This window comes from Fringilla coelebs (assembly GCF_963513975.1).
Source record: "Fringilla coelebs genome assembly, chromosome: 8".
NCBI lineage: Eukaryota > Metazoa > Chordata > Aves > Passeriformes > Fringillidae > Fringilla > Fringilla coelebs.
Genome location: NC_140066.1, coordinates 27493983 through 27520073, shown reverse-complemented (window position 1 = coordinate 27520073; position 26091 = coordinate 27493983). Strand labels below are relative to the sequence as shown.

The 26091-nt window shown below is 43.6% G+C and overlaps 2 protein-coding genes across 7 annotated transcripts; one reads left to right on the top strand and one right to left on the bottom strand.

Moving 5' to 3' along the window:
* The first annotated feature begins 4578 nt into the window (after positions 1-4578).
* Positions 4579-5399, top strand: BBIP1 (BBSome interacting protein 1). The gene is made up of 2 exons (XM_084210744.1): positions 4579-4647; positions 4723-5399. The coding sequence occupies exons 1-2, from the start codon at positions 4602-4604 to the stop codon at positions 4896-4898; spliced, it is 222 nt and encodes a 73-aa protein (XP_084066870.1). The 5' UTR covers positions 4579-4601; the 3' UTR covers positions 4899-5399.
* A 157-nt stretch (positions 5400-5556) lies between these two features.
* On the bottom strand, positions 5557-24160 carry PDCD4 (programmed cell death 4). 6 transcript variants are annotated; one of them, XM_084210738.1, is made up of 13 exons: positions 23838-24160; positions 20231-20378; positions 18976-19072; positions 15432-15728; positions 14803-14897; positions 13050-13163; positions 12559-12780; positions 12203-12300; positions 10594-10708; positions 9651-9758; positions 8388-8498; positions 7515-7654; positions 5557-6301 (listed from the first exon to the last, which is right to left on the bottom strand). In XM_084210738.1, the coding sequence occupies exons 3-13, from the start codon at positions 19013-19015 to the stop codon at positions 6241-6243; spliced, it is 1401 nt and encodes a 466-aa protein (XP_084066864.1). In that variant the 5' UTR covers positions 19016-19072; positions 20231-20378; positions 23838-24160; the 3' UTR covers positions 5557-6240. The 6 variants fall into 6 exon arrangements, with proteins under 6 accessions (XP_084066864.1, XP_084066868.1, XP_084066865.1 ...); XM_084210742.1 differs by having other exon boundaries at positions 24080-24128; XM_084210739.1 differs by having other exon boundaries at positions 24019-24126.
* Positions 24161-26091: the final 1931 nt, after the last annotated feature.

The window sequence follows — 26091 nt, the reverse complement described above, 5'->3', positions numbered from 1 at the left end:
AAATGGCAGCAGTTGGGCAGTGGAACAGGTCATCACAAGTTGATCTCGGGAAAAGAGCTGATATCCCAGTAATACTCTGGAATAGATGAACAGGGATGGGCTGGGGAAAGATGGGTCTTGAAGAGGAAGGAGCAACATGGAGAGAAGGGCTAAGAACAGTCCTGCATTGTGAGGACAAGGGCTTGGTTATCCAAGGCTTTTCTTTCCCTCTCTTGTTTCCCAGGGGGAGGAGCAGTGTTTCAAGGGAGAATAATACAATCATTTCACTGTGTTGAGAGATTTATGGTTTGACTTTACCATGTGTTAAAATATTGATTCTCTTTCTAACATATGCTTGATATATTGACAATGGCTTTTTTCTCTATAGAAGACTGATTTCTGCAAACAAAAGGTGGGACTTCACGGTAGGATGCGGCAAGGATGGGTAAAAACAAAGTGATGTAAGAGAAGCACAAGTCTCGAATTTCTTCCACTCAATTAAATAAAGATAGCAAGAGAGACACTGAGCAGTGTGTGGCGGTGAGAAGCTGGAATAATTAAACAATAATCTGACAGACGGTGCACTTACGGGCAATTACAGCAAGCCTCTGCTGGCACTCCAGGGCACGGGGCCAAAGACTTAAGGGATTCAAACCACACAAGTAGAGCAGTAACCTCCTAGAAATGCCAGTGTAGAGCATTTGGCTTAGGAGCCCAGAATGGGACTTAGATGGAGCCAGGTCTCTGCATTTACCAGGTGTTAGCAGGAAGAGCAGCCTGTCAAAAAGCTGTGTCTGTGTCCCTTGGATAATGCATTTCCAGGCACGTCTCCTTGCCTTTTGCATACAGCTTGAGGATCTGCATCAAACTGCATCAAATAACAAACTTAAAATAACTATTCAGAAAGTTCAACTAAAAAAAATCATTTGTCTGTCAACTTCCTTTCAAAAACAAGGACTGGGTTAAACACCAAGTGATCAAGCTTCAGGCTCTGAAGGCATTTGGGATTCCTGCAGGGAGCTACGCCAGGCTTTCTGTTCCTTGCCTTACCCCACCCAGTAAACCCAAACCACCTTCCTCCTCCTGTCTCTGAAGCTGGGCTCTGTGTCCCAGGGTACCACTCAGCAGCTTCAGGGACAACTGCGTGAAATCTGCAGGTGTATTTCTGAAAGCACTGGAATGCATTGTTCACCAAATGCTGCCACACTACATTTCACACATCAGCACATAGAGAGGTGAAACAAGCTCTAGAATTTTAGAAAAGAAGAAAAGAGAGAGAGATCCAAGTGGAAAGCAAACACAGATCAGGTGCTGTTAAAAGCTTCTTAAACTGTCAACAAAGTATTTACTTAAACTCAGAACAGAAAGTCACCTTCAAGATGGGTAGCTCTCATCAAAGTGGCTATATTTTTAAACACCCCATGTTTAGGGCTACATGATTATACAGGACTCTGGACCAAATTTTAAAAGTAAGGACTTGATTCCAGACTTTCTTGTCATATGGAAAACATGAACTTGAAAGACTTAAAAAGCAGAAGGAAAATAAAAAGCATTTAAAATGTATAAGGACAAAACTCAAGCCTCATAAACAAATGGGACTGGCAACATTGCTTCACCTAAATGCTTTTTTCTTCTACTTAGTAGGAGATGTTTCTCAAGACTTGAAATAAGTGTTGTTTTGTATCTGCAGGGCTTTCAGCAAGTGGCTGCCAAATTACGAAACCCTCTGGATTCCAGCAATGCACATCTCTGCTGTCTGCTGCACTCAGAGTATATGGGAACAGGAGGAGGAAAACAAGCTTATCATTTATAAAATTATTGCTGGTTTTGTGGCTGTGAGGCTCTCTGCAGTGCACAAGAATAACTTGTTTGTGACATCAGTAAAATAAGGATGTGCAACCTAGAGCACGTTGTCCTCTCCATGGATACCACGCTCAGGCTTTCTCAAATAACACTGGGCTTCATCCCGAGGTCGAGTCTCAGGACTCTGGGAAGCTTCATGCCATGGGGACACAACTTGAGACCTGGGCACAAGGACACTCTTGTTCTGGCTTCTTCAGCCCTGTGGAATGACCCCAAGACAATGGACTGACTCAGCACAGTCCCACTGCAAGTGCACGGTGCTTTTACCAGAGGGAAGGGTTTTGGCAAAAGCTTCCTAGCTATTCCTGGCAACTGGAAAGGCCCGTGAGAGAAATGAATGGGTGCTTGAGCACATGTCAACCCCAGAGGCCAAAAAGGTCAAAAAATGGGGTATAACTATGAATAAATACCAGTCTTACTCAAAACTAAACCCAGTCCTGTTTTTAAGGCACTTTGAAAAGGTAGGATATTAAGCTGCATGCCCATGCCTCCCTCCTCTCTCTCATCCAGACTTCCCAGTCATGAAGGTGGTAACTATGATTTTTTTTTTCCTAGGAAAGGAAAAAAAGGAAGGAGGTGTCTCAAAAACAGACTTACTAGAAACTGTTGAAAACAACCTCCACAATCACGCCTGTCCCAGCGCTATCAGCTTCCTAGATAGGCTGCCAAGCTGGCATTTGAGTAGCTAAGAAAATGGATCTAGTACAGGATGCCAGACTTCTCAGTCACTAAAATGCTCAAGCAACAAACTGAGCTGACCATTGTTTCTTATCACCAAGCAAACAAACCCTGTTGGCAGGAAAACTGCTTTTGGAAAGTGATTCCCTGCACAACTGAGATGGGCTCCAAATGCAAGTGTTCACATAATGCTGGACTCCAGGTGGCTGTTGGCACTGTGAAGGACACTGGCGAAAAACCTGGCCTACAATTTGATTTCAGCATCTTGCTTTCAGCTCATTTCTGTTGCTCTGCAGGCCATATTTGCTACCACAGGAATAACTCCTGCTTTCACAGAGCAAAGTTTTCAGTCATAACTAGGTATCTTTTATGTTCATTTTTAGCCATGGCCATATCTAAGATGCTGGATTGGTTCTAACAAACTGACAACTACAAATTACTAATCTGCAAATTGCATCTACTGTTTAAAATGCCCTGGTCTAAAAACATCCATCATAAAGCAGTGCCTTGTCCTTTCCCTTCCAGTCAGCACAAAATACTGATTGGCACATGGAAAAGCACATCAGGCAAGGAACTTTTCTCACTGAAATCGGTGGGAATGCTTCTGAGCACTTCAAAGGGTATAGAGAAGGATGTCCCCAGCAAGCACATCCATTTTATAGCCTCACCAACACTGATGTTCTGACCTGAAAGTGGAATATATGAGTAAGGCCAAAAAGGGCCCATTTCTGTGCTGCCCAGGAGCAGCCCAGGAGAGTTACCTTTGGCCAGCTCAACAAGGTAGGGAGGAGGAGCCGTGCTCTCGCTCTGGGGGTTCTGCTGGCCTCCAACCCAGCATCACGAGAGGCTTCCAGTAAGGTGGAACTGGGTACCTGAGGGATTGTCAGCTTCCTACTCTAGGTTGCCTAGAGGAAAAAGGAAATGGTTCTGGAACAATGCAGACAGAGGCTTTAAATAACTGTCAGAGAGGTGCCGCTTACTGGAAGTTAAAAGTTTTATCATTACTCTCCCAGCAAACCTTGGATCCCACAGCTGACAGGTCCCCCCTGAGCTAGCAGAGGAAAGGAAGCACGCAGACAGCCACCACCAAGGCAAAATGGAAAATAATTATTAGCAAAGATCACTTTCCTCCTCATTTTACTCATCCACGGCCATCCCTGTGCACAGCAAGAAGCCGGATCTCAATCCCAGCACACAGAAAGGAGCGTTCCCCCTGCCGAGGCCAGGTTAGCAGGATTACCAGCCGGAGCTGCCAATCCCCAGGCGCACGGGGTGCGCAGGGCACACAGGCAAGCTCATTAGCAAACTCTAAAATTACAACACATCCCGGAATCGGGGCTCGCCGGGGCACGGCCAAGGCCCCGGACAGGTGAATCCCTCCCGGCCCCTCCCGGGTCACACGCGGCTCCCCGCGGGGCTTTCCCAGGGAAGCTGCTGCCGGTGGCAGAGATCCCGCAAAAGGCGGACCCCTGTGGGGGATCCCGGTGCACTGGCCCGTCAGGTTCGGCGACATTTGAGCCCTCAGTGTTTAGGAAGACAGCGGCTTTTACTGCTGTTTACATGTCAAACAGCAGCATGATTCATAGCGCGAATCCCGAGGCGCTGCCTGGAAACGAAAACCGGGACGCGTACGCCCTGGCCACGCCTGTCTGCTGGACGGTGTTTGGTGGGGATTTTATTTACAGAAGCAGAAAATAAACCATAAAAGCGCCTCAAAGCCTGAGTTCCGAGGCGGGCCCTGGCGGGCGGGCGGGCAGGCAGCGGCTCGCCGGGCCGGGCAGGCCTGCGCAGGTGGGACGGTTCTGCCCCAGAGCAGAGCCCGGCACAGCTGAGGCGGGGAGCGGCATCCCGGAACCCCGGGACCGGGACAGCCCCGGGGAAGCCGCACCCGCCGCGGCCCTAGCCCAGCGCCACGCCAAGGACTACAGTTCCCAGCGCGCATTGGGGTAGCCGGAGCCCCGTTAGGCCTACCACTCCCAGGACGCACCGGGGGGCATGGGAGGGGCATATGGGCGTGGCGCCGCGCAGTGCAAGCTGGGAGCTGTAGTTGGCCCCGGGGGCGGTGCCGTGCCGGAGCCGCCATGCCGGAGGGGACGGGAGCGCTGCGGGAGGTGCTGCCCAAGCAAGGTACCGGGGGCGAGCACCGCCAGGCCCTGCCCGCGCGGCCCGGCCCTCGCTCACGGCCCTTCTCTCCCTTTGCAGGGCAGCTGTCGGTGGAGGACACGGCCGCCATGGTGCTGTGCAAGCCCAAGATCCTGCCCCTCAAGTCGGTGTCGCTGGAGAAGCTGGAGAAGCTGCAGAGGGCGGCGCTGGACGCGGCCCAGGCCCCCGAGGCGGTCCCTCCGCCGTCCGCGGGGGCCGCGCCGCCCCGGCAGTAGCGCGGGGAGGGTCGTGCCCGGCGGCGCCCGCGATCGGAGGTACCGCTGTGGAGCGGGGCTGTGGATTAGTGCGGCCTGAACGCGGGCGGTGGTGCCGGCTGGGCGGGCAGGCCGCGCGTCGGGCCCTGTTGGTGGAGTAGTCGCGCTGGTCGCTGCCCTGGCGCCGTTTTAAACGCGTCTTTAGAGGTACCAGAAGCCCTCGGAAAGCGGGAGGAAGCGAGTTCCACAACCCCCTGCTCCAAGCCGGGTTTACCAGACCCGCTCGAGCACTGAAGCGCTTGGCTCCTAGAGCACAGCATACTCCCACGGCCTGGAATAGCTATTCCCAGCATTTAGGAATGCCTGAAATATTGACATGAAACTGAAAAACAAAGGAGAGGCTCTACCGAGTTCCTGTAAGCGAGTCATCCTTAGATCCATCTTGTTCTTGAGCAAGAGCTGCACGAAGCTCTGCTGCAAAGACAGGTTCGCAGTATCTGTGCCAGCGTGGATGCTCCTACGCAAGTCAGTTGTGTTTTCCAAAACATTCCGGTAAATACTCACTTGCCATGAGTTTATTCTGTGCTCTCCTCCTGATTGCAATACCAAAGGGCAGCATTAGATGTACTGCTTAATTTATTCTGTTTAAAATAAATAAAAAGGAGGCAGAAACAAGAGCTTCACAAAAAATATTTTTAATATGTTTTACCAGAACTTTTCACTTTTCCAGTTACATAGAAAAAAAAGACAAGTTTGGTACATGGGGGCCGAAACCAACCAGTGTTCTCCCCTGAAACAGATGAATTCGTCTTGTGCCCCAGCTGTATTTTCTTGGGCTCATTAAAACAAAGAAACTGCTATTTTTTTTTTAACTCCCAAAGCACAGTATTTCTTTAGCAGCAATGGAAATGGGATCACAGCAGCTTAACTTGACCCTTCTATAATAAAGCTTTGTATAAACCAGTGATTTTATGATGACAGCACTGTCCTGGAAAGAGCGAGCGGCAGTCAGACATTGATGCACACGTGGAATGATTAGATCATAAACATGGCACATACAGAGATAGCTTATTTCAAGGCACCACCACAGCAGAGTGGCTAGTTGTTCTACTATATGCCCAAAGAAAGAACACTTCTTCCTGAAATTTACAAAACTATTTAAAAAAAAAAAAAAAAAAAGCAAACAATTTGTACCCAAAACATGTGCTCTTAAAAAAATACGAACTGTGCTAAGCAACTCTTAAATTTGGTCAGTCCTAGATGTGCATCCATACACACACCAGAGGAGCATGCGTGCTGTATATATCGATAGCGAGCTATGTTCCCTTTCAAATTGTAAGGCTTCAGGAGGCAGGTCTCACATTCAGTAGCTTTCCAGCTTCAGACGACCTCCATCTCCTTCACTCACAAAACGCTTCCTGCCCCTGTAAGAAAGTAGAAAGTCTCTTTTCAGTAATTTACAGTAGTGTTGCTTGTTTTTTATCTCTGAGAAGAATCTTCTCTCGGGTCTTGGAAGTCAGATATGAAGTGTGAGTTCAGCAGGGTTAGCAGTGATCACTGTGTCAGCTCAGCTGCTTTAATATGCTAGTTTGGAAACCTAGGAATGGTGGGTTTCTACTTAAAACTGAAGTATACAAACCAAAAATGCCTCTCAACTATAACTGGTAACCAAAGTATAAACAAGCTTTTGATGCAGTGATGACACTGTATCCTCCCACACACCCAAACCTGCAAAACATTTGATACCAACACACACACACACACAGAGTTTTAAGTGTGAAGTCCACAAATGGAGGCTGTTCTTGATAAAGATGCTAACATTCCAAGATCCAAATTTATCACATTTAAGAACTCTAACAAAACACCCAAAATAGAAAAGACCTGTCAAATAAATACTATTCCCAATGCGTAAAACTGTGAATAATAATATTAACATCCTATTTAAAAATTTACATACATTCCCCAGAGGAAATGAAACCTCTTAACTGTTTTGTGAGCAGTAGAGAGGTAACAGCATACTGATTAGGTGCAGTTCACACAGCATTATTTATGCTACGAATAACCAAGCTATAGCAAAAAAAAAACCAAAACAAAAAAAACAAAACAAAAGCATTACAAAAATCACAGGACAGAGATGAGGAATGGGACGTGCAGAGCTTATCCCATATTAGTGTCCTGTTCCTTTTTATGTAAATATTAGAACTTGTCTCATCTTAGAGCTCTACCCATGCTGTTTGATAAGTTTAAACCATTTTTAAAGGATTATTTTTTCATTTCCCCAGTACAGCCAACAGTTTTCCACTGTCACCTACACGGACCATTGTGACAACCTGGATCTTCCAGTTTGGTGGTGCATTGATTTATTCCAAGCAAATCAGGAAACCAGAGGAGAGGCAGCCTTTATCCTCGGAGGAGCACTGAAGGGGATTCACAGGAGGCTGCCTTTCCTCAAATTTTTATCCCAGCCTCAACAGGTTTCACATCAGTGCAGCTTCTTAATACACATTTTACCAGTCCACCTGTTGGTCCATCCTCCATTTTCCAATCAGCAACACTTTGGCCCCAAGATGCTGCTTTCTGTACCCTATGATAAGAATGAAAAGCAGTGTCTTTGCCTATCTACAATGAAAGAAGTACCTGGAAGGGCAGAGATCTCTCAGTGGTTTGGAGATGATTCCAGCCTGGAAGCATTCCTCTACAAAGCGCTCCAGCACAGAATAGGAGTGTGGCACATCCAGGTTAATGTCGGGGATTTCACAGTAAACCCGTTCATAGCCCTGCAGTGTAAGGATTCAAATCATCATTGGGTTACTCTGTGATTTTATGTTTTTAAAAACGCTTCTGCATTCCAGAGGATTTATTTTTTTACATGGTTTCACAAACCTAAAGCATTGCAGTTACAAGTCAGCAGAGAAATAAGGTATATAATATCAGCCCATACCATTATACAAATATCTATATAAAAACACAACCTGAACTTTTAACTTCTTTAGAAGTCAGAAATCCAGACACTATGAAATCTGTATGTTAACCTGCCTGTTCCTACAAGGGCAGTAACATGGGAAGAAAATGAGTAAGTCTTCCATGTAAGTGAACAAATGTGGTCATAAATGACCAACACAAGTTTATGCAGCAGGGGAGACTGGGGAGAACCAGAGATGACTTCATCACTTCCCACAAGAACACAGCTGGATCAATTTTTATATAAGTGTTGGTGTGGTCCCCAGTCTGCCCTGGGACAGAATTGCTGTCCTATACTCATCCTGAGAAGTCACAGATGGTACCAACTGTGCAAAATACTAGTTCTTATACTGCTCTACTTGACATTTGTAATTAGTAGGCCTTCATTGTACTACTTCAGTTACAAAGGACTACCAGATAAAAAACCAAATTTAAAAGATGAAGCAATATTTCAGCATTTTAGATGATTAGTTTTAACCATTTAACTGCATAAAGGTAGCTGGAAATTTTGGAAGATCTTATGCAAAGTTCTCCAAATGCCATACTTACTCTTTTCATTTGGTCCACAGTAATGACAGAAGACTTCCACAGAGTTTTCAGCAAATCCAGTATCATTTTAAAGGTCTTTTCTCCAGTTGACTCCAAAACCAGTACAATGGCCTAAAACAAATCATGCAAATGTTTCAACTAAAATGAAAACACTGCCTCAGGTACAAGGTGTGTGACCAAGGTGTATGAGGTACAGAAAGGAGTGAATGTGTTGTTATGAATTTTCTGGGGGAAAAAGCCCATTTTCTACAAGCACACACAATTTCAGTTTGATATTATTATTATTATTATTATTATTATTATTATTATTATTATTATTATTATTATTATTATTATTATTATTATTATTATAAAAGAAAAACTAATAAAAATTCTTTGGATAAGATAAAAGGTATGAAAAACCAGAAAGCACTAGACAGAGTGAAAAGCATTGCCTTTCTCTCTCTGGTTTCAGCACTACATGACTATATCCATATGGCTGCTGTAGTACAGATGGCAATTAATTAATTTTGTGAAATTAATTTTGTATCCAAGGGGTTTAATTTTGTATCCATGGGGGTTTCTTATCTGTGATTTTAGGAGGACCCAGAAGCTTAAAATCTACAATGCTGCACAAACCCCATCAACAGAAATGATTCTGTAGTTCTATTGTGAAGGAATTTTCTATAACAAGTCAATTTACTGAAAAGGAAATTTTGTAGATCGTGGGTGTTCAGCTTTATTGGTAAACAACCATTTTCCAATTTGGCAGATAAAACAGTACAAATGGAAACAGTCTCCCATATAGGCTGGGTCTGAAATATGTAAGCTTTTACAAATGTGCTGGGTGAAACAATCCCACCCTGAAAAAGGAAGCTCTATAACTAAAGGAAGCTCTATAACTAAAACAGGTAACACCCATTAGAATACCCAAATATCTGAAACTAGAAGGAAATAAACACCAAAACAAAGCATGGGAGGATTTTCTTTGTTGCTATTCCTCAGCAGAAAATAAACTGAGATCTTATTTTCAAGAACTTATAATAATCTGAATTCAACTATTTAACCCTCAAAAATTACTTCTGGACCTTTGCAGAGTTAGCAGCAGCTTACTTGCTGCACAATGCACACACAAATAAGCACACAAACCTTTAGCTTTACATGAAACAATATAGTTATTCAAATAACAGAACAAGCAACCTAAGCTTCAGATGCCAGTTATATTATTTGCATGCCCACATCAAAACACCAACAATTATTAAAGAGACCCTGATTTCTCCTTACTTCATATACAAGTTCATGGTGAAAATGGGGTACTTCCAGTTCCTGAAGGCAGCGTTCTGCTTCCAATACATCTCCAGAAAGCAAATACTCTTTCAGCAACATATCAATCTATTGAATTTTAAAACAAAAACCCAACAATAATTAGATACAAAATGTAAAAGCTGTCAACCCTTTTGATAACCTACTAGCAACCCAGCAGCAAGTTAGCTCCTCAAACTTGCTGCCAATGCTTTTTAAAATGTAATTAAATTTAGGCATTAATTAAATTGAGACATTATCAGTAACCTCAAACACAGTGTAAGCCAAATACCTATCCACAGTGTTGATAAAGAAGCACCAGAATCATTGTTTTATAAGCTCTGTGTCACCATAAAAGGAGCATGTGGGTGGCATTAAGTTTATCCTCTCCCTTGAGTGCCCCCTCCTATCATCTGTTAGACTGCCAACCTAGAAATTGTAACATGACCTTTTCCTTTAGACCTGCTTACTTTATAGCATGTATCTCATTCCTCTTTCTCCCTCTCTCTTTTTCCAGTTATTACTGTGCTTTTGATCAGCAATGCCAAAAAAGAATAGTTTATCTAGTTTAGCCAGTTTCATCTTGGCTCTTTTAATTACTTCATCACTTTATACTGTGAATGTTGTATGCTTACAAGTTTTGCTTGAAGCAAAAATAAACATATACTTGCAATACAGAATGTTGTACTAGCATGATCCCACCAGTGACAAATACTACAAAATCAACTAAATTATCTCTATTAGTTCTACTATTTAATCTAAATCAATTTTATAAAAAAAGAAAGTCCAAACCACAGAACAAAACCAACACTCATGACGTAAGTCATCCCATTTTAGTATGGGATACTTGTCTCTCTTCCCTCCACCCCAAACAAAGTAAGCTCAGATCAACAGCCCACTGGAAAGCAGGGAGTTTTGTCATTACCTCTTTGACCAGATGTTTCACAGACTGCTGGCCCCCTCCAGCCCCCCACACGCTGTCGATGCGCTTGCCTCCCTTGGTCATGCTCAGCAGCACCGTCGCGCGGTCCAGCGCAGCTCTAAGGGCAAAGTCAGTGCTTTAAACCTGATTACAGAACTTCACTAAATGCATCTGCAACTGCCCCCATGGCCACGTCTCCTCAGACAAAGCTACCAGATCTTTGGGAAGGGGTCAGGGTTATCAACTCCAGGTGACCATCCAGATCAAACAACCAGCAATAAGCTCCTCAAGTTGTCTTTCTGTCACCCTTACAATGCTGCTCCTATCAAGGACAGGTAACAATGCTGTGATGGCAGTAGATTAAATCACCAATGCAGAACCTGAAACATCCTCACAAAAAGCACCTGAATAGTTTTCTTATGCAGAAATGGATGGTATCCAGACTCCCCCAAGAATGCAGCTTGGCAGGTAGATCTCAAACAAAAAAGGTCTGAGTTGCTGCCACATTCAAGAACAGTTTTCTACTGAAATACTATTTTCCATTTGGGTCTGAAGAATTATGAAACCTTTAGAATTTAAGCCAAGGAAAACACTTCAGAAGGTAAATATGTAGTTGGAAAAATAGCACAAGCTAGGGATGCCTGCCAGTTTATTGAAAAAAGTATAAAAAGGGAAGTGAGGTGACAAAAAAGAAGTCTGGGATACAGTATGTACCGTCCATGTAAAGGAGGAACAGTTCTCCCAGTCCTCATGCTGGGGGCAAGCCAATAACAATAACTCTATTCACCAAGATTTAATGAGCAGGAAAGGCTGGCCAAGAAATAACAAAGGCAGCAAAGCATCCCAGATGTGCAGAATGCAGGCTACAATCCCTCAAATCACAAGACACATTTATATAAGTGACAGACAATTTTCTCAATTTGAGCCCCCAAGGTAGGCAGCTAAGAACCGCTCTTTCTTCTGAAAGTGCCAAACTATAATCACTGCAAACGCAACTTCTGGAAGAAACAGGAGTTCAGCACCTCCATATCAAGCCTGAAACATACACTTATGGGGGTAAGAAAAATAAAACATGACTCATTATTAAAACATCCCTCTTTGTGAGAGATTGCTCCTTCAAACTCCTCACACTGACATGGAAAACAATTGTACTTCTTGACAAACAGAGCATTACAGAGAAAGTCTCGGAAATCACTGCACAGGCTTCAAACCTTTGTAAGGCAAAACAGTTAATCCCTTGTGTATTTCACAACATATTTACAGCAGCTGTCCTAATGCTATATTTACCCATTAATCACATTAAAGCTTTTTCTAAGACAAAACCTTCCATAACCACTTCTTTTTTCAGCTCATTTTTCACTCTCGAACATAAGCTAGAAAACAATCCTGACAAACTCAACTCAAATGTATTAATACATTTTCCAGAACTCAGTATTTCTCCTCTGAGTTGAGTAATTCTGGATTTTGTTGATTTTGTTGGGTTTTTCTTAAATTTCAAATTTTAAAAAAAGTTTCAGAACTGCATGATTTATTCTGAAGCTGTAAATTCCTGATCATCATCTTTGACATTTGGAATAGAAAACTGTCTCTATAGAGAAAGCAAGGAAATTACCGAGCTTGGACACAATCCACGGTGCCTTTGTAGCCATCTATGTAGGTACTGCTTAAGATGCCATCTCCAACAGCTCTAGCAATGAACTGGCCCACCAACTGCAACAAAAGAGAAGCATTTTTAATTAAATGCTGAATTTCAAAGAAGTTTTGAGTAGATAATTATAATGTGCTTGGTTTTCAGGTTTTATTTAAATGAGCTGTTTCAAAGTGAAAACACAGCCTGGATTAATTGGGAGAGGATTACAGACAGTAAGAAAATCAATAGATATTTTTCAGAACACAGAGTCTATTTTATTTGATCTATTTTAGCCACAAAAAGCTTTTAACTACTGGCATAAAGATTTACAAATATACCTGTGGTGCCCTGGGAGAATCCAACACCAGTTCAGGTAGTTCTTTGAGCAGTCTATCAAAGGATTTTTCCACATCAGTTTTGCTTACTACTGTCCCACAAAGGTCAGAGATAAGCTTAGATGTCATTTCCCTGTGACTAGCCTTGCCCTCTAATGCCAAGGAAACAGCCAGCACTGGCACACTGTATTTCATTTCACCAAGGTTTAAGTTCTTCAGCATCTCCTAGATAAGATTTGAAAAACAAAACAATGAGATTTCATAATTTTTATTATTTAAATATATAAACAGACCTCAAATAAATATTTATGTGCTTATACATATACAATTACATAGATGCTTCTGCTCACATAATTAGTATAACTGCCTAGATATTCTCATAGTACATTTCTTGCCAATTTCTCTATAAACTCATTTATAGCTGGCAACTGCACTACCCTGTATGCTACAGTTTTGACCCCTAAAACAAAGAAATAAAAAGGCACATAACATACCGAAACTTCGTTAGTATCTCCATGTTCAAAATACTCCTGGATGATTGGTGTTAAAGTTTTTTCAAATGCTCTTTCATCAAGAGGTAAAACTACTGTTTCATAGACACAGTTCTCCTGTTTTAAAAGACAACAGAAGCAGATATCCTTACTGTCTTTTCTTGCACCTTATGCAGCACTAATGGCATCAAAATAGTGGTTTTTTAATCCTTAATGCTTCGCTCTTGGCATTCAATATTCTGCCAAAAAACATTAGACTCTGTCTCTACTATTAAAGTGCAGATAATGCTGGCTAACTGTCATACTTTTTCATATTTTGACATCTGAATTCAACTGAAAGGCTGAATTTACTGTTAAACAATGGTAAACACACCAAACTCTGTTCGTAGGATTCAACTGATGCCACAGGAGCAGAGGTCAAGTGCCTCCATACTGAAGGGAGAGCAACAGAAGCTCCTGCCCCAGCCCAGCAGAGTTGGCTGTGCCACAGCACCTTCCCCTGCAAGTGGCACTCCTGTCCCAGGCAGGAACCTTGCCCTGTTCCCTCCCCCTTGGTCACTGTGTGACCAGACAGGTGGTGCCATGCACAAATCACAGAAAAGGCATTTTCACAATATTTGTGAGCAAAGGCATTTCCTGAGGGGGAAAAAAGAGGCACACAGCAACCGCCTCATGTATCACCTGTCCTGCAGAGATCCAGCAGCACCAATTTCCCCATTCTGATTTAGCTCCCTACTCTGCACCTAGAGAAGCAACATTCAGAGCAGTACTATAGAGCTGAACAAAGACATCTGATCAAAGACATTTTTCAACCAATGTTTAATGGAAAGTCTTCATGATCAAGAAGTATAGTAGAAATGAAAAAACCTATCCTTCCATCACATCAAAGTTACACAGAATGTTCATTCTTCAATTTTCTTAAATTTTGTTCTATGCACTTGTCAGCTCCATTTTTAATGGCTATTTCTGTTAATGTGAAGTGTGAAATTTTAGTGAAAATTAATTCCGGAAGAAGGTTTTGATATTCTCACATACCATACTTTCAGCAGCTATGGCTACAGCAAACAGCCTCTACTCAAAGGACACCACCACTGCTCTGCTTATGTCATACAGAGTATACTGATGGTCTGTCTTGCAATTGATGCGATCTCAGAGACTCCAGCAAGCTGTGCTCCTAATCACCATTTCCCTTTCAATGATAGAAAGCCCTCTGCCCAATAAGCTTTGCTTTCTCTCCCCTTCTCCCAGTAATATGGCTGTAAGATACAATCTTCCATAACATATTCAAAATAAATATATGTCAACAAAATGTCCAAGCTATCAACTTCATGAAGTGTTTATACCAAGCAGACAGACATTGGGCGGGCTGGGAATACATGGAAGACAAAAATCTATAAAGGATACCGTCCCCACTGACCTCCCCAGTTGAGCAAGTCTGCGCTGCAATTTTAACACAGTGTTTGTGTGCAATATGGAGCAGCACTGCAACATCCACCTCCGTGGGAAACAGCAGTGGAGAACACACGTGGGAAAGGGATGCTGTTTACTCAGGCACAGAAAGAGGGCTTGGGCAAAAGATTTGTGAGTATTACACTGACATCTACACCAGCTGACTTTTTACTAGCCAATAATCTATTCTTGAGCATAAAAATGAGCATTTCAGCATAGCCAGGCTGCCATTCATGTTAACTCACAAGGCCATTGAAATTGATAAAAGGAAATATAAACCAACCCTGCAAAGAAACAATTTGCATACCTGGTCATCATCATAATTAGGATCCTTAATATCTACTTCTTCCACATCATACACTTGACCTGGTGTTCCCCAAACTCCTTTACCACCTGCTCCACCTGGCAAAATATGGGAGAGTAAGTAAGGACATTGAGTTTACAAGCAACACTTCCGATTTCAATACAACATTCTTTCACTCAAAAGTGATCTACCACTGCTTGTGTCCATCTCCCGACTAACAATATATGCTGAAGAGGGTGTATTTGTCTCAAGTTCCCACTTCCTCAGCCACTTTTCCTCACTTTCTAGTAAGACATTAGAAGCAGTATGGAATGCACAAGAATTCCTGAAGGTTGAAACTATTTTCAAATACAATCATGATTTAAATTTGCATTACTAACAGTCCCATGAACCACCAACAGTTCAGATTTGTGTATTAAGCCTGCTAAGGAAATGTACTTCCCTCAAAGACGGATGTTGACATATTAGATTTGCTGCCACCTGCTACTGCCCCCCACTAAATAACATAAAAGGCCAAATGCTTGCACAGAGACTGTGATTTCTGAAAAGGATTCCCATCAGAAAAAAATGCACCGTGCTTTGAACAAATCTTTATCTTTCTCATTCTACTCTCTTCACTAAGCTACACCAACCTTTCTTTGGTAGACCTCTTCCCTTTCCAGACCGGGATCGCCTGTCCAGGAGCTTCCCCTTTGGGCTCGTTGGTACAACTCCAATCTTCAGTGTCTCTCCATTCTCACTAACAGAGTCTCCTCTCCCAGAATCTCTAGAGGAGTTTTTCCTCAACCGTCTCTTTGCTTTAGCGTTTATTTTGGCTTCAGTAATTGAAGTAGCAGGAATCCAATTTCCATTGATTTCAGTTTTTCGTTCCTCAGACCCACCATTTTCTTCATCACCAGAAAATGGAGCATCATTTAGATTCTCAAGTTCTTAAAAAGAAGACAGAAAAAAAATCTTTCCGTTTTAAACAGTTTTATGTTAGAATACCAAAACACGTTGCATTTAGAAAGGATTATAACACCATATAGAACTCTTGTTTTCAACAGCGTAAAGGCAAACATTGTTTTTAAGGTATGTCTACATACTCCAGTAATAAGGACTTCCTTATTCCCTTGCACAAAATATCTACAATCTAAACAGTGCAGATGTCAAGACTTGGAGAGCAAATTAATAAAACCATACATAAATACATAAACCACAGAAAACTCCACCCTTGTTAAACAAAAACCATCTTAACTCCTAAGTGCATAGATCTAAGTGCCTCGTTCTCACTCCTCCCACTCTCCTCTTGATTTAGAAACAAATGAAACTGCCAATACAGTAAATTCTGTAGGAACTCACCAATGTTACAAGACTCATCACTAAAGTCAAATTAACTCCCTAAATCATCGACCAACATTCCCCTTATTCAACTCAAGACATTTCAAACACAGCTCGCTAGCAAGAAAAGCAAAAATTTAGACATAGAAGAAAATTAAAACATTACTAATTTTATTTTTTGGTTTTGACGTTGGGGGGGGGGGGGGGGGGGGGGGGGGAGAGGAATGCTGTTCACTACAAAGCTTGGAGAGCTTGTCCAGAACGTACAGTCCTTTCAATCCATGGGATCTCTCTTCTCCATAGATTGTCCCTCACTATAGCTTCTGTCAAGACTGTTTATAAACACAACAGAATCAAATATAATAAGTTTTGTACCCAACAAAAAACTCTCTCCCTACTTAAGGATCTGTAAATATCTCAGAGCACTGAGAAGCACAATAACTTCACTCTCTGAGGAAGCTAACACACATTTAATGTTTAGGTCTAAAGTCTTATTTCACAAAGTTGAGTTGTCCCCTACTAGTGCTGTGCCATTCAGCAGAAGGTCTTATGTAGAGCATTATAAACAAAAGCTTTCACAAGCTATTCTTCCCCTTCTTAACTAATCAAGATTAAAAAAAGAAAAAAAAGAAAAAGCACCTGAACATATTTACATTCCAGTGAGTACCCTGGGAGTCCTTGCAAATTAGAAGACACACACAGACAGAGAACAGACTCAGCTCTCTGTTACACAGTTCTCCATTTCTTCAGAACTGGGTTCTGAAGACACAACCCATAGCCCCAACACTAGCAGGGCAATATAAGGGCACCCAGAAGGAGCTGCTTTTCCAAAACTGCTTTACAGAAGAGTTTTACAGAATATGAAGAGTATATAAAATTTACATTTGAACTTAGCTAACATATTAATTCACCCTTCCAATATCTGCTCATCAGCAACATGCATTTGGCAATATTTCTCAGAATTGTGTTTTTTTTACTTTGAAACAAGTTCATGAAAAATTGTTTTTAAAGCCAAGTGGACTAATAATATTTACCCATATCAAAGATTATATTAAACTGAGCAAAAGTTGATGGAACCGCCTCCTTTTGTGATCAAAGAAATAACATGTGAATGCTACAGCTGAGCAATAATGCCAGGCTAAGCTTCATCTTTCCACTCATTACTCCCACAAAAGCATTCCTTTTATGCTTGCAGCAAGCTAAAAAAGAAAAGCATGCATCACATCCAGGAAAAGATTTCTCACAAGCGGCTTTCTCTGTTTGTCTAACATTTTAATAAAACAATGAGAGATTTGCATAAAGCTAACAGAGGGGAAAAAAAGAGCAAACCCAAACAGGTTTCCTTCCTCTCATTCCCCAGGAGACCCCATCAGCAACAACCAGCTCCTCTCAGTCAAATCCACTCAAATTCTTCTTCATGCTCAGTCTCCCATGAATTTCTCCAGTTTAGACCTGAGTTCTGGCTGTCCAGAAACTCCACTCTTCAATGACCACTTACTTCTTTCTCAGTTTCCAAAGGAAATGGCCAACAATTAACACAAGTCAGTCATGACTCTGACAGCTAAGGATTAAAGGGGAGGCTACAGTCCAGCCTCCTTACACAATCTGATCTCAGGTTCAAGACTAAAGGAAATCCTCCACAGGAAACATCCAACCCATAAGAATTAATATTTCTCACTGCACTATTACACTGGGTTTTATATAACACTGTAACTTCCAGCTGCAGCCTCTTTCTCCATAATATGGTAACCAATTGGTCCTCCACTATTAGTTACCTAGTTAGGCCTGAAAGAAGAGACTGAACACATATGCTATTTTCCAGAAACTTATAAAATAAAATAACAAGAACCTATTAAATGGTGCAGATCTTCCTTCTAGCTTCTTATTTTCACCTCATATAACATATACATATATAGGCAGTAACAGTCTTCAATCAACTTTAATACTTTGCTTACTGTAACATTAAGAAGTTATCCAAATTTATCTCATTATCCTGCCATTCAGCCTAGCAGGCTCACTTAAAATCTGTGCTTTTATGTGCTACCTTTGTTAACAAAGCCTTCTACCAATTTATACTGTCCAAACTCTGCCAACCCAGCTCTCCTGCAGCTTTCCACCCATTAGCCAAATATAATTCTAAAATGTTGACAACCAAGGTGTCTTCTGCATTAACCTAATTCTGCTTAAATATCATAAATCATATGGAGTATATTGCCACCTCAACTGCATTACCCACCATCTTAAAATAGATGCATGTTATTCTAAAAAACATTTAAAACCTCTTTGACATGAAAGAGTCAATGGAGACCATCATAACCTTTGGAAGATACAGAAAAAACATGTGTTCCCCTGACTAAGCATCACAAAATAAATGTGTGATATGGACAAAACAGTCCATTTCGTGGTAACCTCTAACATGTACTTCCTAAATTTTTCCCATGCCAGCCCACTTCCAGCCAAGCCCTTCAACATTTGTTTCCCCTAATTTTAAGGTAAATTGTTGCAAAAAAACCCAGAATTTAAACACACCTACACATTTTACTTTTAAGTTTATTCTTTTCACACCAGAACTACCTGAACTCAGATGATAAGGAAACAAGTGCAGCTACTATCCAGTAACTTACAGAAATGCTAACTTTATTATTTTAATAAATTTTAAATAAACATAATAGAGCAGGATTCTTTGATATACAATTGAAGAAATTATTCTGTAAGTTTTTGATGATTTTTTTTTTCTAAATCAGTATTTAAAAAAAAATTATCAGGTGATACATTTTTTTCTACAGAGAACCCTTCTGGTCAGCTGAGCAATTTTAAGTTTAAAAAAAGCCCAAAACAACCCAATATATTACTTACCTGTTGGGGTAATATAAATGTGTTCCTTTTCTATTTCCATAGCTGCTTAAGAGAGCTGACTGTGAAATGTAAAGCCTTAATGTTTTCCCTCCAAGGCCTAAACAGAAACAGAGAAGCTTAAAGAACAAAAAACACTAGATCAAAGTAAAATGCAAAGGCTTCACTCACAAAATATAAAAATGGGGAGGGCTTTGGCTATAATTAACTATTAGTAGCAGCTGAAAAGTTCCTGGGACGGTAAATGGTGTAGCAAGAGAGAAGCACCAGCCTCCAACACATCTAAGCCTGGATGCCTTAGCAGCTGTCAGTTCTGCTGCTTATAAATGGGACAAAAGCCGTTATTTTAAGGCTAAAAGCCCCATGTATACAGCTTTTTTTAGCTGATAAAAGCCACCTCTATCAAGCTAGACTGTCCTGTTCTGCCAAGTGGTTATCTGTATGAGTGTACAATATCAATGTTATAATTGCATCCATGAGAGAAACGTTTTTCATGTGAATGATGCTGATAAAATGGTACCCATTTATCAAGTTCAGCCCAGCCATTAGAAAACAAGCTAATTTTTGATCCTCCCCTCAAGGACATAGTGTTTGTTTTATTGTATGTGTACATATAGCTATCAAGTTTTCACATCTGTGCTTCTGCACCCTTCAAACACTCCTTGCAACCACCATTCAATCTGCAAGGGATAAAGTTCTTGTTTAAACACTTCTCTTTTTCTGCTTCTCTTTCTCCCTCTTCCTAGTAGGTGCTATTCTCCAAACCACCCCATGTCACTGTGAAGAAGATGGCATCATCCATCTTTATGTATACAAAAAATTAAGCAGTCCCAGAATTCCCTCATACACTTCTTCACCTGCAAGATTTTCACAAATCCCATCACAGGCCTTGGAATATTACTGGTGTTTGCATCTGTCCCATAAGAATTCAGGAGCCCTTTTTTCCCCATCTCATCCTTTGCTGCCCTTAAAACTGTTCACCGTTGAGTTGCAAGATTGTTACACCAAACAACCGCATTCCCTTCCCCTTTTCTCTTCCCTGGTTTTCCCCTTTCATGCCCACTTGCCTGCCACAGACCCATTAATGGCAAATGATTCATCACAGACCGTTGGCAATAAAGAAACTCTGGTTTGGGGCACAGCATTCAGCTGTCATGGTCCTGTATTTCCTAATGCCAACCAAACAGTACCCAGCCTTGTGCAATAAGAGCATTCCCTGCCCCACACATTTTTTTAAATAAACTTTTTTGTGAGTTACCTCAAGCAATCATTCAGGAGTTCTCAAGTGTTCCCAGTCACTGCTGGTTGAGATATTTTTCTGTGCAGGTCTCAGACTAATCCGCACAAACTACCTTGAAAGAACAGTTTTATCCTTCCTAGTGAAACGTTCCATCAGTTGTCCACCTCTTGGGAAAAGACAAAAAAGGACAAAACCTGTGTTAAATAATAACCACAGCTTCCATCATTTGTAACCAAGTTCTAAATTTCAAGTGGAGAAATGCTCTTCTTGTACAGGACCCTAGCTGAAATCCTCCACCTGTGGCAACATAATAAATAACAACGCAACTTCCATGTAGTACCACTCTGAGATTCAGCACCCTCCTTTGATTATAACAAGCATAATGGAATATACAAGTCCTGCTATCATACTGATCAGGAAATGGAAGATACACTCTCAGTTTAGCAATGCACCTTTTCACTAACTCAAACCAGAAGATTCTGGAGCGTCAGGATGCTGAGATTTATCACTGTATCCAAAACCCAACATTTTCTCTTTTGCAGACTTACATCACACAGCAGTACCGATAAAACTATGGAATATAATTTGCAAAACTGCCTTTAAAACATCAGAATCCATCTTGAAGAGATAATACAGGAACAAAATGGACATGAAGAGATAATACAGGAACAAAATGGACAGAAGCCACTTTAGGCAGAACATTAACACCACGGCAATTTTTCAGATGAATCAGTGATATGAACAGTACTTTTAAAGTAGTTCATAAGACAAGACTATTTTTCTAAGTCACTGAAATCCACCAATGAAACATGCTCGGTGCTCCCACTACTATTTCCTGCACTTCACCTAAACAGGCAATTCTACCTCAGCAGGCACATTAACCTTTAGAAACAACACACGCAGCAGGACAAAGCTTCCGAAAGTTATCAAGACCTCCCGAGGTGCAGAGCATCCCCGAGAAACTTTCACAGAGCATGCACTTTTTTCCCTTCTCGCTAACTTTTAGGCGAACACCCCCCATTACCGAAGCTTTGGAGACGTGCCAACACCAGCTGCTGTTCTGCAGCCACACACACAAAAGCCACGGTAAGATTCGGTACTCCTACCAAACCCGTGCCGCTGGCCGGGACTAACGGCGGCGCAGCGCCGGCGCTGAGGAGCGGGCGGCACCGACGGCTCAGGCCGCCGGACCGAGGGCTGCAGGCCGCTGGGAGCGGGGCCGAGGGCTCAGGCCGCCGGGGCCGGACTGGCGCACAGACACGGGCCTGGCAGTGGTTGCTGCGGCCCGGGAGCGCCCGCAGCTCCCGGGATGCGCCCGCAGCTCCGCCGCTCCCTCAGGGCCGCGGGCCGGGCCGAGTCCCCTCAGCCGCCGCCGCGCGCGCTCCCGCTGCCGGCCGTGCGCGCGCCCGCCACCCGGCCCCACCCCCGCGCGCGTGCCCGCCCTCTGCCTGCCTGTGTTTTCTGCCCCAGCGACACGGCCACCCGCGGCGCCGCCATTGGCTGGCTGCCTCCCGCCCCGCAGCCAATCGGCGGGCGGGGCTCGGCGCGCGTTCGGCTCGCCGGGAAGGCCGGGGGAGAGCGGGGAGGGCGAGACCATCGCGGGTGGGTCGGGGGGGCGGGAGCGGGAAGGAGCCATTGGTGCGGAGAGCGGGGGGCTGCGGCGCACCTGAGCCGGCCCTCCATTTCCCTGTGGGACGCGGCCCGGAGCGCCCGCGCCGGGACAGCATCGCCTGAGCCCTTCCGCCCAGGGGGGCAGGTGTGGAGCGGCAGCCCGCGGGATGTGCGGGAACGGCTCCTCACATCCAGCCTGGGGGTGCTGGGTGTGAGGCGTGCTGGGCGTTGCGTTGCACCGAGGCGGCCGCGGAAACGCGGCAGCTGTGCCTGGTCCCTCCTCCACGGGCTGTCCTACATCTTTAATTAAAAGTCTATTTTTCTGTCTTTTCTTGAAGAAAGATGAAGAAAGCCATCGGAAAAAAATAAGCTATTACCTCTCATCTGTGTGTTTCTCTCTGCTAAGAAGGGGAGCCTTTGGCTGCCTCCCTCGCAAGCCCTTCCCTCAGCGTGGGGACGGCGCTGGGGCAGCGCGGCCGGGAGCGCCTCAGCCGCCCCGGAGCTGTCAGGCGGGATCGCTGCTGCTCACCGGCCACCTTGTGCCCTGCTGGAACGCTTCACACAGGTTTAAGGGTTCGGTGTGGGATTGACAGCCAAACCGTGAATGTCCGTCCACAGCCTTCGAAACTTCCCACCTTGTTTTGGTTTACGTTTACCCTGTTTACTCTTTACGAACTGCCTGAGGGCACACACCTAATTAGAGATGACAGTCTCCTCTAATTGTCATGTGCTTTGCCTCCATTCAGGCCTCTCCTCAAAACTCAGCTCACCCTTTGTTTTCTCTCCCTAATTTGTCACTCTGGGGAGCCCAAGCAATGAGGGAAGCAAATACAGATCCCTTCTGCTTTGGTACTTGTGCATTGCAGGATTTTCCAGCTGCCAGCGAGAGAAACCTCCTCAGTTACCCAGATTATGACTTGACTTTTGTAGTATTATTAAATATTTTTCCCATATAATTCCACTCCAGATTGGTACACTTTTGACTGAAATAAGAGCCAAAGTTCCCTTGTGTAAGAGCCTCTGAATTCATTTACTGGCCTGGCTCTGCATGAATCATCCAAAATAGGTTTAAGATCTAAAACAACAATCTGTTAAAAGAATGTGCAGCATGATTGCTATGTTTTCATGATACTTTCCCCATCAGCTAAATGACAGAAAGAAAACCTTTCTTGCTCATGAAGACACTAAATTGCAGAATTTTTCAAGTCAGAACAGTCCAACGTGCTCACACAAGATTTTTTTCACATGCGACCTAGAGGCAGCTTTAAAAGATGTTGTTTCCCCATCAATCAAAAAATAGTTCCTAGTTTGTTCTCTGCACCTCTGCTGACTCGTGCATACCAAGCAAACCACCACAGTGTCATCACCGAGATTTGGAAAATAAATTCTACCTATTTAAATTGATGGTGGAATCCAGCTTTCCCTGCAAGGCAGAGTGGGGCTTTAAAGTGATGTTTTCAGTAAAGAAGAAAGAGGTGACAGACTGAAACAGTAACCAGAACCTGCACAAGAGAAGATGGCACAAAATACGGCATCATGCCAATTACACCTTTTAAAGCACCATGGAAAATTGCTAAAGCATTTTCTGCTGAAGTTTAGGACTGGATCACTTCCAAGAGGCCTAAAAGCTGGGTCAGTAATCAAAAGAAGATGAAAACCACCAAACCATCCAGCACACCTCCAGACAAGAAAATTGTGTGGTGTATCTTTCTGCTGAATATCTCTATTAGCAGCTGGGTTATCAATCACTGAAAATCTCATCTGCACATATGATTTCTGATTTCCAAATCACTGTGATTTGAAAAAGACCTGATGTGCATGAAAGATATTTTGTATTTTTCCACTGTATCAACCAGCCTACTAAAAGACATCACCTCTTTTTCCCTTTCTAACCTCAAAGCTGCCTGCAATAAGTAGAAAACAGCTGATCACATGCTAACCTCTGAGCTGTAGAGACCTACTCGCTCCCTCCTGCCCTCCCTCCCTCCCCCAGACAGATTAATAGCAAACATACCACCAAAATCCCCAAGAAAACAAAACAGCAAAGTTCCTCCTCACATAGAAAAAAATTTAAAATTAAAAAAAAAAAACAACACAAAACTCCCAAATTCTTTGGAGGGTTTCTGGTGTGTTTGCAGCTCGAGGCAGCAGTGAGGGGTGCCCAGCCGGCCCCCGCTGCCCGCATCCCGGGTTACCTGCGCCGCGCCTCGGCCGCCCGGCCCCTCCTGCGCTTCCACCCCTACAGTCGCCGATCACCTGGAGCAAAATGCTTGCACGGAGGCGAGCAGGTCACTTTCTAGCAGTCTTCCTTCCTTTAGAGCCTGCTGGGTTGTTTTCAAACTCTCCCCTCCCTTTCTCACATGCAGGCCAAGCCCTCCCGTAACACCCAGGGGAGGAATCCATTGGCTGGAGCTGTCCCAAACGCCGGAGCAGCCCTTCCCCCCGTGCCCGGCGCACAATGGACACCGCGTGTCTCCGCTGCCCTGCCCCGGCTGCCCGGCCTGTGCTTCTCACCGAGCTCTGCCTGAGCTGTCGCTGGGCTGACTCACGCAGGGCTTCCGACCTCCCGCGCCAGAGAGAGCAGTGAAAAGCAGAGAGAAGTTGCCTTGGGTTAAAAACGCCACCGAACATTTCCCTTGCGCTCCCCACTGCGGATTTTTCAAAGTTTTACTTTCTGTTTTAAATATTTTCGATAGGCAGCATCTGTGCTCCTGACACCTCAGCAGTGCTGTTTGATTACAGTCGAGTCTGTTACTGTGTCACTTGGAATAAGAATTTCCACACATAATGCAGACAGCAAAAATGTATCATATCTGTTAAATCAATCTGCTCTGTTCAGTTGCCTGTCTCTTGGCCTTCTGCTTTCTTTCCCTTCAGACTACTTTTATTTTTGCTTCTTCGGCTAAGGTGCCTTCATGAAATGAAGTGCAAACACAGCGCACCCATTCTTCTTCACCAGGCAGCGTCAGCTCCAGGTTGAAAGGGTAGTGGAACACGCCTTCACTTTTTTTAATGCTCACTAATTAGAGCTGCTTTTGAACATCCTCGTGCAGCTCCATCCGGGAGCTGGGAGCGGGGCTGTGCTGCAGACCTGGGTGTGCAGCGCCTGTCGGGGCTGGGCGCCCTTGGAGAAGGGATCGCGTTGCGTTTGCCCGAGCACGGAGACCGAAGAGTCACCCACTGCCATGGCTTTGCATAAACACTTTCCCGAACCACTGCCTTCCTGTCTCTCTCGTGGCTTCCCAGGACTTGCCCCTCACATTGCACAAGAAGCCTGCCCGGCTCAGGGCTCGGAGTACACCCTCCTGGCAGCGGCAGCAGCGGGTTTGCTCCGTTCAACTGTTCCAGGCATGTCTCCTCCGTGCTGCCGCTGTCATCTGTTCATTCTTGCCTTAACAAAGGGCAATCATGCATCTGAAAAGACGCTTTACTGGCAAGGGCTGAACTTGTGAAATGCGCAGAAAAATTGGAGTACTTGATTTAAGAGTTCCAGACGGTGAGTTCATTTAAAAGCTAACAACCAGAAACACAAAATGCCACCTCCACCTCAGAATAATAATTGTCCCTTTTTACTGGTTTACTGTGGGAGAAAATCTTAGGGAACCATTTATTAAAACAAGGTGTGTGTTATTGCCTTGTAATTATTATTTGACAAGCTGAGGTCCTGTGATTAATAAATCATGTGCCTGCTTTTTGTGTGTATATAATCACATGCTCTATATTTATATGGACAGAGGCTTACAGAACATTTACCTTTGTGCTTAGGATGGGCAGGAACTTCTGTGCTATCAGGTCTCCTATCAAAGGCACCCTGTGATATAATCCTTATCATGACCTTGCCAAGTCCCATCCTCAAAGCAATTCAATATTTTGCATGCACGACTGCAGTGGGAAGGCCACTCCAGAACCACATTGTCAAATGGTTGGTAATGATCTTCTAATCAAAATGTTTGATGCCTCCTTTTGATCATTTATTCTGTACCAGCACTGGCCCTTAGTAGCATCAGCTCTTCCCTCTTCCATTCCTGTGAGTGTTTATGTGGAGAGAGCCTCATGCTCACAGTATTTGCTTTGCAAAATGAAGTGAGATAGCCTCTCCTCAAGCTCACCCCAGCCTTCAGTGCAGCCTGGGCAGCACCTCTCCTGCTGCCTTCCAGGATTGCATTTCTCACTTCCTATTTCCACTGTTGACAAGTCAGTTACTTGGTGATCAAAGTGTGAGCTGCCAGGGAGCTGGTAGGAAAGGCTTTGGTCAGTTGTGCCTACGA